Source organism: Gymnogyps californianus, chromosome 2, assembly GCF_018139145.2.
Source record: "Gymnogyps californianus isolate 813 chromosome 2, ASM1813914v2, whole genome shotgun sequence".
In the NCBI taxonomy this organism is placed as follows: Eukaryota; Metazoa; Chordata; class Aves; order Accipitriformes; family Cathartidae; genus Gymnogyps; species Gymnogyps californianus.
In genome coordinates this window covers 77,054,987-77,070,911 of record NC_059472.1, presented here as the reverse complement: position 1 = coordinate 77,070,911, position 15,925 = coordinate 77,054,987, and the positions used below count along the sequence as shown (strand labels likewise).

At 38.8% G+C, this 15,925-nt stretch overlaps 1 protein-coding gene across 1 annotated transcript in view; it reads left to right on the top strand.

Moving 5' to 3' along the window:
• Positions 1-15,925, top strand: part of ABCA13 (ATP binding cassette subfamily A member 13) — a 207,502-nt gene that overhangs the window by 84,837 nt on the left and 106,740 nt on the right. Inside the window, exons 26-31 of the mRNA XM_050892372.1 lie at positions 116-445; positions 2,348-2,417; positions 7,059-7,193; positions 8,565-8,702; positions 11,639-11,825; positions 13,251-13,469. Coding sequence (XP_050748329.1) covers positions 116-445; positions 2,348-2,417; positions 7,059-7,193; positions 8,565-8,702; positions 11,639-11,825; positions 13,251-13,469 — 1,079 coding nt within the window. The remainder of the gene's footprint in view (positions 1-115; positions 446-2,347; positions 2,418-7,058; positions 7,194-8,564; positions 8,703-11,638; positions 11,826-13,250; positions 13,470-15,925) is intronic.

Genomic DNA, 15,925 nt, shown 5'->3' with positions numbered 1-15,925 from the left:
GTAGTGTCTTGGTGGCAACATGTTTTGCTTAAAAAAAAAAAAAAAGAAAAAAAAGAAGAGAGAAGAAGAAAATTTGTTTCCTAACTTGAACTCTCTTTGCTATGTTGTCTTGCAGTATATGAAGACAATGGGTGTACATCCAGCCATTCATTTCTTTGTTTGGTTTCTGGAGAATGTCATTGTATTCACAATAAGCAGCTGTGCTCTGGCCATCATTTTAAAAACAAGTGGTATCTTTGCTCATAGCAATGGCTTCCTCATCTTCCTTTTTCTTCTGGATTTTGGAGTTACAGTTATTACGTTAAGCTATTTTTTGGGAGCATTTTTTAGCAGTGCCGATACAGCAGCTCTGTGTGCCACCCTTGTGTATATGATCAGTTTTTTACCCTACATAGTTTTGTTGGTCTTGCAGAACCAGTTGAGTTTCACCAACCAGATTATAATGGTAAATATTTCTTTTCCTTTTCTAATTTTTCTCCTCCAACCACGCTGTGGGTTTCCATAGTTTTGAAACTTTAGACTATAATTTACTTATTTTTTTCCCAGGTTTCTATTTGCTTTTATGTTTCACTGGAAGTAAGTCACATTAATAGATATCCAATTGAGAAAAAGTTTTGAATGTAGAAAGGAATCAAAAATGAATTTTCAGGGAATTTTTGTAAACATACAGAAAATATAAGGAAGTTGTATTCATCATGCTCATGAGTTCTCTTTATGTTTTGTCCTCAAAGTATTTGTAACGTTAGTGTACTTTCAAGCACACCTGCTGACACGCTACTCCTGAAAGTCATTATTTGTTTGAAGGAAAACTAGTGATTGATTCTCTGTTGAGTACAACTGAGGATTAGATCAGAAATTTATCTAGTGCTTATCTAGCTATACAGTCTGAGGTATATGTTTCTCTGGTACTGGTTCTTCCATGTCCTTTCCTGTTTTATGTATGCCATAGGCTGTTTTATGTCTTTGTACTGTCTTAACATACTATATCCCTGATTGGGACATCAAATATCACCATCATACGATGCAAACCATATTTCACACATTATGGCTTCACTCTTTCAAAATAACTCACATAGCAAATTAAGCTGGTGGAATAATTCATACACTATTAAAAAAAATGGACGCTTTTTCTGTGTCAGTCAGATAAAATATATTGGTTCTTTGCATACAAGTAAGCCTAGATGTAAGACTGCAGAATTTGGGCATAAATAGACTGGGTGGAATTTTTTGGGTTTTTTTTCTGTTGTTGCTTTTTTTTCCCTCCTTTGGGCCACAGAGGGGGGAAAAGTATGCATCAGATAACTTGCACACTTTAAAATCAGTTATTTCAAAATAACTCTTCAGTTATCCTGCATTTGCTGAAAATCAGAGGCAGCAGCATGTGAAAAAGGCAATGTTTTTGAAGAGAGGGGAGAGGTCATCAAGTGAGATGGTGAAACCTTAGCAATGTAAGAGGCAGGGACTCAGTTGATGGGAATTAGCATGAACTACTCTATGCAAAAATGTAATCCATGCCACTAATTATTTTGATTTTTTTCTAAGTAGCAGCATATGTCATACTTCTTTCTTCAGACAGCTGGCAGGATGTGTTCCTTTTGTGTCAAATAGTGCAGAAATCTTATTTAATTACATTGTTTTAAAATAGGAGATAAAATGAACTTCTATTTCAGCTCACTTTCAAACTGCAGAACTTTATCACTGAGTAATGCTTATTAATTTTACTAATGTTTTGGATCTCCCTATCAGCCTTCATGAGCTCGCCAATGTTTTTTCCATTGATCATCAGTCACGCTTCCTTGTTATACTACATCACTAACTTGCTCATTTTCTATTTTGTACTTTTGTGATATAACATGACTATGTTGCTTCTTGGAAGTCAAATGTTATTTCCTTGCACAAAAATGCTGTCTCAGCATATAGTACCCAGTGTGTGTGTCCCTTCTACCTCTGTCTCTTCTTGAGTTCTGGTCTTACGAAAATGAGTAGGCCCACTGCTCTTGCTACAGAAAGTATATTCTTTTGCATGCTTTTACAGTGTTATACATTATATGTTTTCAGTATGTGGTAGATTTATGATGGTCTATAACTTGACATAAAGTTAAATAATGCTTTTCAATATTAATAACTAGGTCAGTGGAGCTCTTTAAGGTAGAGTAAATATCACTGAAGTATGTGAGGGAGTATTGTTAAATACCGTAAAAGGAAATAATGATTGTTAGCCTATGTGAAACAAAGGTCTATTTATTTTGTGCTTTCTTTTAGTATCATAAGTTATTTTATTTCATGGAGCTTGTTAACGACGTATTTTATTTGATGTTCACATCCTGTTTCTCCTCTGGTATTGTAGTGTCTTCTTTCTACAACTGCATTTGGGCAAGGAGTATTTTTCATTACATTCTTTGAGGGCCAAGAAATAGGTAAGCTCTCCGGTTAGAAGTAAAAGCTTCGTAATTATTATTTAAAAAACTACAGTTGGAAACATTTTTCACTTTGTTCTGGAAAAAATCTCTAATCATGAGTTAACAGGGTATATCATAACAGGAGAAAAACCTTTTTAACGCCCCTTGAAAATCAAGTTAAGCTTGTGCTGCTTTCTAGCAGTAGATTGAAGTGAGCTTACCATTGCTCTATTTGTAGTACAGGTTGGAGCAAAATCTCCACACCCTGTTAGATGACAGAATGAGTATATTCAGCCAATGAAATTGTTCTAGAGATGCAAACCCAAACTTTATATTTAGTGAAATTCAGTAGAGCTACCTAAGGGTGAGCACCTGACTGAATAGTTTCACTCATTGAATGTGTTCTTTCTCTCAGTCCAGTGGAGGAAGCTTTGGCAAGGCATTTAGAGCAGTTTCTTGGAAGTCCTTGTTGATGTCAGTGGCAGCTCTAATGCTTACTTTCTGGTGAGGATATCAACAGGGAGTTTTGTAGGATCAAAAAATGATTGAGTTTGGAAGGGACCTCTGGAGGGCATGTAGTCCACCCCCATTGCTCAAGCAGGGCCACCTAGAGCCAGTTGCCTGGGACCGTGTCTAGATGGCTTTTGAATATCGCTAAGGCTGAAGACTCCACAACCTCTCTGGGCAACCTGTGCCAGTGCTCTTGTCACCCTCACAGAGAAAAAATGTTTCCTGATGTTCAGAGGTAACCTCTTGTGTTTTAGTTAGTGCCCATTGCCTCTTGTCCTGTCATTCGTCACCACTGAAAAGAGCCTCACTCTGTCTTCTTTGCGTCCTCCTTTCAGGTATTTATATACATTCATAAGATCCCCTTGAGCCTTCTCTTCTCCAGGCTGAACAGTCCCGTCTCTCTCAGCCTTTCCTCATAGGAGAGATACTCCAGTCCCGTAATCATCTCTGTGGCCCTTCACAGGACTCTCTACAGTACTTCCATGCCTCTTGTACCAGCAAGCCCAGAACTGGAGACAGTACTCCAGCATGGCCTCACCAGTGCTGAATAAAGGGTATCACCTCTCGACATGCTGGCAATGCTTTGCGTAAGGCAGCCCAGGATATCATTAGCTTTCTTTGTGGCAACGGCACATTGCTGGCTCATGTTCAACTTGGTGTCCACCAGGACCCCCAGGTCTTTTTCTGCAAAGCTGCTATCCAACTGGGTGTCCCCCGGCATATATTGGTACATAGGATTGTTCCTTGGCAGGTACAGGACTTTGCAGTTCTTGTTAAACTTCATGAGGTTCCTGTCAGCCTGTTTTGCCAGCCTGTTCAGGCGTTTCTGGGTGGCAGCATGACCCTCTGGCATATCAGCCACTCCTCCCAGTTTTGTGTCATCAGCAAACTTGCTGAGGATACACTCTGCCCCGCTATCCAGATGATTAATGAAGATGTTAAACAGGATCAGACTCAGTATTGGCCCCTGGGGTACACTGCTAGTTACTGGCTTTCAACTAGACTTCCTGCCACTGATCACCACCCTCTGGGCCTGGCCATTCAGCCAGTTTGCAATCCACCTCACTGTCTACTCCTCCACCCCATACTTCATTAACTTCTTTAGGAGGATCTTATGGCAGACAGTGTCAGAAGCCTTACCAAAGTCCAGGCAGACAAGATCCACTAGTCTCCCCTCATCTACCAGGCCAGTCCTTTCAATGTAGAAGTTTAATCAAGTTGGTCAAGCATGACTTCCTCTTGGTGAAGCTGTGCTGACTACTCCTGATGATATTCTTGTCCTTCATGTGCCTGAAAATGGTTTCCAGGATTAGCTGTTCCATCACCTTCCCAGGTATCAAGATGAGCCTGACTGGCCTGTACTTCCCTGGGTCCTCTTTCTTAAAGATAGGAGTGATATTTGCTTTCCTCCAGTCTTTGGGCACTCCTCCCAATTGCCATGATCGCTCAAAGATTATTGAGAGTGGCCTTGTGTCCTGGTTTCGGCTGGGACAGAGTTAATTTTTTTCTTAGTAGCTGGTACAGTGCTGTGTTTTGGATTTCATGTGAGAATGATGTTGATAACACTCTGATGTTTTAGTTGTTGCTAAGTAGCGCTTATCTTCAGCCAAGGACTTTTCAGTTTCCCATGCTCTGCCAGCAAGCAGGTGTGCAAGAAGCTGGGAGGGAGCAGAGCCGGGGCAGCTGACCTGAACTAGCCAAAGGGGTATTCCATACCATGGAACGTCATGCCCAGTATATAAACAGAGGGGGCAGTTGGCTGGGCGGCGCGGATCGTGGCTCGGGAACTAACTGAGCATCGGTCAGCGGGTGGTGAGCAATTGCATTGTGCATCACTGGTGGTTTTTTTTTTCTTTTGTTGTTGTTTGTTTGGTTTTTTTCCCTTCCTCCCCCTCCTTTTTGTTATATTCCTTTTCATTACTATTATTATTATTGTATTTCATTATTACTATTGTTAGTATTATATTTTACTTTAGTTATTAAACTGTTCTTATCTCAACCCACGAGTTTTACTTTTTTTTCCCTCTTTCCTCCTCCTCACCCCACTGGGAGGGGGAAGGGGGAAGCGGCTGCGTGGTGCTTAGTTGCTGGCTGGGGTTAAACCACGACACCTTGCAAAGACATCTGCCAGCTCCCTCAGTGCTTTTCGGTGCATCCCATCAGGGTCCATGGACTTATGTATGTGCAGTTTGCATAAGTATTCCCTGACCTGATCCTCTTCCACCAAAGATACATCATCCTTGCTCCAGACTTTTCCCTTGGTTTCTGGGACCTGGCATTTCTGAAGACCAGACTTGCTAGTAAAGGCTGAGGCAAAGGTGGCATTCAGTACCTCAACCTTTTCCACATCCTGTGTAACCAGGTCCTCTGTCTCGTTGAGCAATGGGTCCATATTTTCCCTAGTCTTCCTTTTGTCACCTATGTACTTAGAGAAGCCCTTCTTGTCTTTGACATCCCTGGCCAGATTCAATTCCATTTGGGCTTTAGCTTTCGCAACTTCATCCCTGGATGCTCAAACAACATTTCTGTATTCCTCACAGGTTATCTGTCCTTGCTTCCATCCTCTGTATGCTTCCTTTTTGTGTTTGCGTTTGGCCAGGAGCTCTGTGTTTGTCCATGCAGGCATCCTGGCGTTTTTACCTGACTTCCTATTCATGGGTTGGACTATTCTTGAGCTTGGTAGATGTGTCTGGGTTCACACATGCACTAGTGTATAACACAATGGAGGTTTATGAGAACAATATTGTACAGAACAAGAACAGTGTAAGTTATTCATTCTCAACATAATGCTAAGATGAATATTTAACACTGGAAAGTAAGAAAAATTTACCTTTACTTTGTGAAGTATTTTGTATGTTTCTCCTGTGTGACCCTATTTGTACTCAGCCTGAGTAGCAGCTTGCCTCTGCAAGCTTGGAGGCAGCTGGTGAAATCCCCACTGAGCTACTGTGCAGGTGCCAAAATGCATGAGAACAGCCTATTATGTTTAAGTGTTAGGAAGAAAAAAAAAGTTTGGAAACTGACTAAATGTTCTAACAGGCTGCTACATGTTTTAACATGATGATCCTTACTATCCCCAAGCTAAGATCTGCCCCTATTGATGCTGAAGTTTTAGAAAAGTAAGTGAATGTCTGGGCCATTGATAAATGTCTCCAAAGGACATGCATTTATGTATTTAAATATATAAAGTGATGTAATCCCTTTCTTTTTTTACTACTATGGCAAGATCGATATTGATGATAGTGGATGTTTCAAACCACTAGGCATTGAAAAAGTATCATAATGATACAAAAGTTGGTAAGAGTGGAAGAGACAGTTGCAGAAAATATTACTTAAATTTCCCACCAGACAATTCATCAAAATGACTCATCTTTACTGAAGAAAGGGCAAAACGTGCTTTGTGGAAAAACTGCTTTTCTTGACAACCGTAGAAAAAGAATTGTAGAAACAATATCATGACCCACCGTACTGCAAACAAAGTAGCATTTTCAGAAAAAAAAATGCAATGGTTTTTGTAAATCTACAATTTGGTTACTTTTGTTTTCCATTTAGCAATATGGTAGCTTTCTGCAGTACTGGTGTTTTGCACCTTCTTTTTTCCTTTCATGTCTTCTGCAATGAAATACTTTTATGAAGCAATTATTTAGCGAGTTTGTTGTTCCAGTTTGCCTCTAAATACAATCAATGTACACAAATACTTATTTCTTAGTTAGAATTCACAGATTTAAGTTTTCATATTTAGCGTTATAGAAATGACTTTAAACTTTGTGTAACCTGTTTCTTTGTAGTATCAGCAGAATGGCATAAAGCCTGATTCATTGAAGAGGTCAGTGCCCCATTTTGTCAGAGTGTGATAGTTCTTTTTCTTTTGCCAAATTAAGGGTCAGCTAAAACTTCATAAACACCCCTTTCTACAACAGCTTTTCTGCATTTTCCCAGCAGCAGTGTCACCTGCTGTTCTAAACAGAGGCTTGTAGAGGCATAGCAATTCATTTCTATTCATTAGGGTTATTGTTATTAACTACAGTCTTTTTTGTGTCAGTGCTTAAATACCCAGAAGTGTGTGGTGTTGATGTGTTTGTGATCTTTAATGCTGTACTGATTTAGCTTTGACCTTTTAAAAATGATTATTATTACTATTACTACCAGGAATTCAGTGGAATAATGTGCACCAGTCAATGGCACAAGGAGGATACATGACCTTTGGATGGATGTGCTGGATGATGTTCTTCGACTCCATTTTATATTCTGTAGGTGGCTGGTATTTCAGCAATATTATTCCTGGTAAGATCATGGGGTTGTTCTTGTTTCACATTAGAAATGTTCAGAAGTTATTGAATGGAATGGATAGAATTGGCTTTCCGCATTGTATGCAACTAAAACAAAACTATATCTTTTTCTGAGTTGAGGTTTTGATGTGCAAAACTGCCTGATTGCCTTTAGGGACTGGGTAAGAAAGTCTTCCTACATACATAAATATTGAGTAGTGCTAACACATGGACTAGAATTTGTGGCCGGCATGAAATACCTTTTTGTTTGCTTACGGGGATCACTAATATTTGAAGGACTTAGGAATTTGTTGGTACTTCACCGTAACAGAGCCCAGTCTAGTAGCAAAACTTCCTGTGAAAATGGTGAATCTTCTGAGTCAGTACTTGGGCTGAAACCCATGAACAACACCACCACATTTTCAGATCACAAAGACTTCAGACTGCCTGGTAACTGTATCTTGCTCTCAGTCAGTCCCCAGTCCAATGCATAAAGAAAACTGATTAACTTTCAAGTATATTTTCAGAAAGCAGTGGGATTTTTTTTTCATCAACCAAGTTTTATGAATGTTATTGAGTTGGCTGATGCATTTTTAATCATAGCCTAATGCCTCACTAGCTGTTTGAAATTTACCTTTCCTCTGACTTGCATATGTCACCTTTTTTTCCAGCTACTCTGTATTTGTTTTAAAAATTTAAAAATAAAAAATGAATTTCGCCTTGAAAGATAGGGGAGTGTGGAATATACAACTGAATTTTACAAACTTTAGCTTAAATTGACACCTGCCCTTCAGTGTCAATGAAATGCAACTCCAAACACACAGAGTGTATTGTGTGATTGGTAAGTGAAGCCTGGATAGATTGGGCAATGCCAAAGTTCAGGTTGTGTGTAGGAGCATATTTTTGCCCTTTCTGTTTACATGCTACGATAGATGTTTCTTCTGCTGGCTGATTTATTTAAATTGTACAGATAGTAATGGAAGAATAATCTTTAATGACTGGTGCAATGGATTATTGTTATAATAAAAAAGAAGGCTGTTTGCCTTGGCAGGCCATTTGGTGCATTTTCTTTCCTCTAGGTTACAAGATTACGTTGGGCTGTGCCTACATATTGTTAAGTCTATGATTCTATTACGCTTTAAAGCTGATTTGGAGATAGGGTAAAGCACAGTATCACTGAGGATTGATTATTTTATGGCAGGACCTGGTGTTATGGCCAAATGACTTTTTTCCACTTTATTAAGGTTTGTTAAGTGCAGCTAAGAGTTTGAGCTAATTAAACGGTCTAACCAGCTCTTTGTAAGTAATGATAGGACATTAGTAGTCTACAAACAAATGTGAAATTACTATAAATTTTGCAACAGTTTCTATTGTAATTATCATCTAGGAAAATTTGGATTAAAGAACAGATGGTACTTTCCCTTTACTGTTTCCTACTGGAAGAACCTGTGTGGTGCAGAGAGAAGGAAGAGACATTATCTGAATTCTAATATGTTTTTCTTCAATGAAAACTTCCAAGAAAAAGGTTTGTAGTCATAATAGAATTTTAATAACAGCTCTTTTCTGAATGGTGTATTGATTTTGATGAATCTGCTTTATTGTTGCTTGGTCCTATATTAAATGTTTAGATCTTGTCCCTTTCTCTCCTCCATATAGTGTATACTATAAATGTTATATACTAACTATTAATTGTGCTGTCAGCTGTAATGCTTGAATCATTCAGTTAAAACTATTGTACACAAATATTTAAGAAAGCTCTTTAAAAAATGTAAGTATCTCTTGGGTTCATCCTGTCCCAGTGTGTTGTCTCTTTGCTTTGTTAGGATCTTCTGAAGTTCCTTGAATCCTTTCATACTCTTACTGAATCTGAAAAGTGCGCTTTAATAACTTTTTTTTTCCTGCAGTTTGATTTTCTTCCTCCTCCTCTGCTGTTTTTTTTTTGCTTCTTGTTTCAGTGGAAAAATTAACTTTGTTCATTTCTTTCCCTTCTATTTCTTATTTCTCTCTTCCATAATCACTGTTCTTTCTGTCTCTGCTTCTTAGTCTTTTGTTTAAAAAGCTACTGTTATTGTAACTAATTTTTGTCTGCCTCCAGATACTTTCACTGCTCTTCTATTTCTTTATTCACTTGCTTAAAATTAATTTAGTTTTTTAGGTTTTTTCCCCCCTCAGGTCTCTTTAAGGACTTTCTCACATTTCATTTATGTTTTGTGAATGAAGGAGTAAGTCACCCTCACCTACATTTCCTCCTGGGCCTTAAAGCAACTTGATGGGTTGCTGTGGTTTTTTGGAAGTTACAGTAGCTTGGAAAAGATCCAGTTGTTTGTAGCATAGATGAAGAAGCTGAACAACTCAGCAGTTTTAGGTATTAGTATCTCCTAGAGTAGGGCAAACTTCAAAATGTCTTGAGGTTCATTTAAACATTTGCGGAAAAACTATCAGTATGAATTTTGTCTGAATTTCTGCAATTCAGAACAATTCCATTTTATTGAGATGATTGTCTTTAGCCCTTACTTAAAATGAAAATTTTCAATGTTTCCCTTTGGGTTCACCACATCCTCTGTGGAAATCGAAGAAAAAAACTCTCCTCTGCCTGAAAAGTTACTAGCGTGGTCTCTGGCTCAAGCCATCCAAGTGATTGCCGACAACTTTGTGGATCTGTTTGTCTCACTTCTCCTCTGCTTAAACTGATGCACGTCATGTGCTTGGTAGCAAATTGCCTGTGTGTGAATTCTAATGCTGCTATGCGTGCAAAAGAACTTGCTCTCTTTCATAAGAATTGAGCGTCACTGTACTGATAATGGGATAAACACATTCAATGGATAATTTGCTTGGAACAGCGAAGTGACTTGCTCCTGGGCGATTTCTGCATTTGTTCCATATAGCCCAGGTAAGCGCTGGTTCAGTGGGGGTGGAAAGCACTTTGAAAATCAGAGGTGTGTCAGGGAAGGGCTGGAGTGTAGGTCCTACGAGCTGGAACTACTAGAGTAGGGCTGGCAGAGACCTGGGTCCTGAGCACCCACTTGGAACTCCTCTTAGGAGAAGTCCTAGGGTGATCAGTTTATTGCTTGCAAGTAATTTGGAGCTCTTCCTCTGAATCTTACCTGAGATACCTTGTCTGAGGCTCACTCTGTACTTTAAGGTTTTTTGTTAAGTTCCAGGATGTACTTGCAAATTTAGGTCATGAATGTTTGTTGGTGGTTTTAGTCTCCAGACCAAAGGATAGAGAAGCTAACTGGAAGAGAGGGTCATGGGTAGAAGGACCTCACAAATGTCACAGCTGCTGGTAGTGCCTTGCTGGAATGTAACCTCAAGCTTCTGGCAAAAGTTCTTTCTAAACTTAAAATTGATTGTGAAAGGAGCAAAAAAACTTCTTCATTCACAGCTTAAACCAATCCTTGAAATCATTATATAATTTTTTATTTATAATTTGATTTATATCATGTTATATATGTTTATATAAAGCATAATTCTATCTTCTTGTAATATTTATATTTTGTTTCATTGTATAAAAATTATTACATAAAATATAAATATAAACTATAAATATTATATATATAATTTATATATTTTGATATATAAAATATATATTAAAAAGAGTAATTCTCTCTTCTCATAATTCTCATCATAACCATTTCTGTTTCTTTGAACTAACATTCCAATTTGGCTTGCCTTTTTTTAAAAAGAAAAAAAAAAATCCCACTGCCAGATTTCTCAGTTGTAATGAGTCAATAAAATATTACATGTTAATAATATATTTATGGGGCTGGTGATTGTCCGTGTTCATGTTTGGAAAGTAGTGCCAACCTTTCCTCCTGACACAGAAAGGAAGTCAACTTGATCTGTGTTATATGGTCATCTCAGTTTGCTGAGCTGGTTACCTCACAGTTAGAAAAATGTTGGGTATCTACTTGCATTGAAGACCTTGAATTATTTAGACTAGACTGAACTCTAAATCATTTTGCAAAGAGATCTGCTTTGCTTTATTGACTGAGGAAATTAAGAGAATTAACTGGCTATGCCTGTTAGTTATGTTAACGTTATGTGCCTGAAACTGGATGGCATATATGTAGTAGTTCACACAGAATTTTCTCATACTTACAGCATAAAACAATGATTCAAGCAACGTTATTATAACTGGCTTTTCTACTAGAAATAAAATATAACAACTATTTTATGACTCTATGGAGATGTATGTAGACATGGACACAACTTGGCATAATTATTTTAGGTTGCTTTTCAAAACTGCAAATAGGCCAAATTCTTAGCAAATATTAACTGGCACAGTATCTTTCCTTTCAGTGGAGCTTAAGTCAGTTTGGAGCATCTGAACATCTGTTCCAGGCTTTGGTAAATGGCAACAGGGATTAAGTTAATTTGTTATTCCCTACACACACACACACACACACACACATGTTTAGATTCAGCAACCTTCTTGATCTGCTGCTCTTCCCCATACAGACCCAGCACCTCCATGTTGGAAAGGCCCTTGCATCGAAGGAGCCACCCTTGGTGTCATGCTGCTGTCTCTCACCAAAGAGCACGTGGATGGCCAGAAGGCTGCTGTTAAAGATCTCAGCCTCACTTTCCACAGAGGTCAGATAACAGCACTCTTGGGACCTAACGGAGCTGGCAAGACAACAGTTATGTAAGTCTGCCATTTAATGCTATTACACTTCCCCTCTGACCTCTGCTATTCTCAGTTTAAAATGTTTGTGAACTCTTTCCTATGTCTTTTTTTTTTTTTCCAAATAAATATTTAATAAACTCCCCAAAGCACATGGAAAGTGAACGCTTGTCGTGGTTTAACCCCAGCCGGCAACTAAGCACCACGCAGCCGCTCGCTCACTCCGCCACCCAGTGGGATGGGGTAGAGAATCAAAAAAAAGTAAAACTCATGGTTTGAGATAAAGACAGTTTAATAGGACAGAAGGGAAGGAAAAATAATTATAATAATAATAAAATGACAATAATAATACTAAAAGAATTAGAATATACAAAACAAGGGATGCACAATGCAATTGCTCACCACTTGCCGACCGATGCCCAGTTAATTCCCAAGCAGTGATCCGCCCCTCCTGGCCAACTCCCCCCAGTTTATATACTGGACATGATGTCATATGGTATGGAATATCCCTTTGGCCAGTTTGGGTCAGCTGTCCTGGCTGTGTCCCCTCCCAGCTTCTTGTGTCCCTCCAGCCTTCTTGCTGGCTGGGCAGGAGAAACTGAAAAATCCTTGACTTAGTATAAACACTACTGAGCAACAACTAAAAACATCAGTGTGTTATCAACATTATTTTCCCACTAAATCCAAAACACTGCACTATGCCAGCTACTAGGAAGAAAATTAACTCTATCCCAGCCGAAACCAGGACAAGGCTATATATCCACGACAAAAGCAATGTAATGAATAGAGAACTGAGTCCTCTGTGCCACTGAAACCATGATGTAATAGTTCAGGAGCAGCTTAAGTAGGAGCTGGGCATGTCTAGTTTTAGAGTTAAACACATCTCAGGAAAGTGTTCTTTTCTGGCAGCCCATGTGTACTCCTATCACATGGAGAGTGTGGAGTTTTATGGGGTTCTGCGCTTTGTTCCTAGAGGTTGCAAGGGACTTCTTTCTTGGCAGTTGACCAGAAATGAAAATAACAAAATGAAAAAGATGTTTAAAAATGTCTCAATTAAGAAGTCTATGTATTTATACCTTTATGTTAACTATGATCAGCTTTAATAAAACCAGTGATGCAAGATGGGACCCAATTAGGAATTACTCCTCAGATAGAATACACACGTGAAAAAGGAAAAAATGGTCTGTTATATTTGGTTGGGAAAAAATGGATTTTGTTCTGGAAGTAAGGAAATGAAGGATTGTTGAGATCTTGTTTTTTTGTTTTTTTTTTTTTTAAAAAAAAGCCCAAAACATTAGCGATGTTTCTATAACTATGCTCAACTGAATTGGTGTTGCTCTAAGGATGCTAGGATGTGCCTCAGGAAATCGAAGTGTGAGCTATGTAATACAGTCATTACACGTGATCTTGCTGATTTTTTTTTTTTTTTTTCTTTTCTTGTATCAGATCACTGTTGACTGGTCTGTATCCACCGAGCTCTGGTACCATTATTGTTAATGGAAAGGACATACGTACTGATCTGGCTGCCATCAGGACAGAGCTGGGTGTTTGCCCACAGTATGATGTCCTGTTTAACATACTAACGGTGCGAGAACATCTACTGCTTTATGGATCAGTGAAGGCACCTAGGTGGACAAAGGAACAGTTGAATCAGCAAGTCAGTGGGTAAGTTTTCCTTTCATTTGTTGAAATCTGTCAAGCAAATCGGTAGTGTCTGTTGCAAGCCACTCAAACAAGAAAGTGCTAAAGCAAAATTGCAAGTGGAAGCGAATGGAAACTGCAGGTTTTCCATGAGTTTTTATCACACTTCATGTTCTGAAATCGTGCCTTGAAAATAGATTTCCTAGTTTCTAACCTTTACTTGAATGTATTTGTAGTGAAACTGTCAATGTTTAAAAACCTGGTATAAAGAACCATCAAATAATCATGTTTTGACTGGAGTGGAGATGGTTAGCCTGGTAGCAGCTGTAGTGGTTCCTGCCTCATGCTGTCTGCCTTACCTCCCCCCTTGCTGGAGAGGCAGATAGAAAGTGAACTGCTGTGTGTTCGCCCTGAGTTTTCAGATAAGTCAACGCTGACGTTATGTATTTATTATCCTGTATTCCCTCACCTGCAGTAGAGGGAAGATGGGAAAACCAGAAAAGGCAGGTAAAGGCAGTTACAGTCTTTTTAAATAGACCATCATCTTTTCCCTTTGTCAAATTCAGACTTCAAATGTGTTTAATAAGTGAAGGGGTTTAAAAACAAACAATCCAATAGGAAAAACAAGCCAGAGCTCTGACATGACCTCAGAGGATTTGCCACTTGTCAGGTTGAGAATGTTTACTAGTGTTTTTAGGCTGCTACTTCTTTGATATAAGACTAGATCATCTTCATTTTTGCATCAAGTATGTTAAACTACTAGTAAACCGTACAAGGTGAGATGTTGTTCACTAACAGCAACTGCGTTTTCTGAACTTTAGGAATAAAATGTATGCACTTCTAATAGTGTGGCAGTGTAAATAGTTTCTGTTTACCTTCTGATTCACGCTAGACTGTGTGGAGGGCTGGGCGCTTCCACGCTTCAATGGAAATAAAAGCCAAGTTGATGGGACTTCTCCTTAAGTGTACAATTAGGCATATGCAGACACATTTGTAGCAAAGCGGCTTTCCTTTTTAGTAGCTATCATAAAAGCCTGTTACTTTAAATTTTTGACCTCAAAAATCTCTGGTGCGGGACACTGCATTCCCTCTAGAAACAACAGAAACAACTCCCTAGAAACAAAGACAAACCAAACCTAGTGTTTGGTTAAAATTTATGCAAAATAATATCCTGTATTTTATTGTACTTAGACTGCTGAATTGTAATTTCAGCAGCAGTCTGTCATACTAATAGCATGTAAGAATACTCAGGACTCTGCAGGCCTCGCTACTAAGAAAAATTTAGGTTTTTTAAAAGCAATGAACGCTTTAAAATACTTCAGAGAAATTAGAAAAGCAACGAAACAATGAAACAAAATTTGCTTTCTATTAAGCAAAAAAAGATGATTTCTAAAGAGATTAGGAATAATTTTCCTGTGTTGTGGTTTAACCCCAGTCAGCAACTAAGCACCACGCAGCCGTTCCCCCTCCCCCCTCCCAGTGGGGTGAGGAGGAGGAAAGGAAAAAAAGTAAAACTCGTGGGTTGAGATAAGAACAGTTTAATAACTAAAGTAAAATATAATACTAACAATAGTAATAATGAAATATAATCATAATAATAGTAATGAAAAGGAATATAACAAAAAAAAAGGGGGGAGGGGAGGAAAAAAAACCAGTGATGCACAATGCAATTGCTCACCACCTGCTGACCAATGCCAGAGCCGCAATCTGCGCCTCCCAGCCAACTCCCCCCTGCTTATATACTGGGCATGACATTCCATGGTATGGAATACCCCTTTGGCTAGTTCAGGTCAGCTGCCCTAGCTATGCTCCCTGCCAGCTTCTTGCACATCTGCTTGCTGGCAGAGCACAGGAAACTGAAAAATCCTTGGCTTAAGATAAGCGCTACTTAGCAACAACTAAAACATCAGAGTGTTATGAACATAATTCTCACACTAAATCCAAAACACAGCACTGTACCAGCTACTAAGAAGAGAGTCAACTCTGTCCCAGCCGAAACCAGGACACCTGGATATATATCCATACAACAATTATAGAAACTTGTTTTCTTAAAAATGAAAAATTCTCTCAGGGTAAATGGCGTGGTTTACAGACTGCATATTCACTCAAATGATTCAGGAGATTAGTTTAGGACTGTTGAGACTTTTATGTCTTGCTGCCAGGCTGATAGCAACTGAAAGCTTTTAGGTCAATGACTTGGATGTTCAATGTGATGAAAAATAAATTGATAGTCTCTCATTGCTGCCTTTATCGAGCATGTTTCCACACACTGCTCACATGCAAGATCATCAGAGGCCAAGGGCTGAATAGGCAATGTCTGTAAGGTATCTCCCAGTCCTTAACACAGGAATTAAACTAGGTTGGATTAGGTAGTATTATTCTACCTAGGGATCGCTAATCTGTTTACTTCACAGAAACATGCCTTCAAAAAAAAGGGGGGGGGGGGGGGCAAAAAAAAAAGCAGTGGTGTTACCTTATTT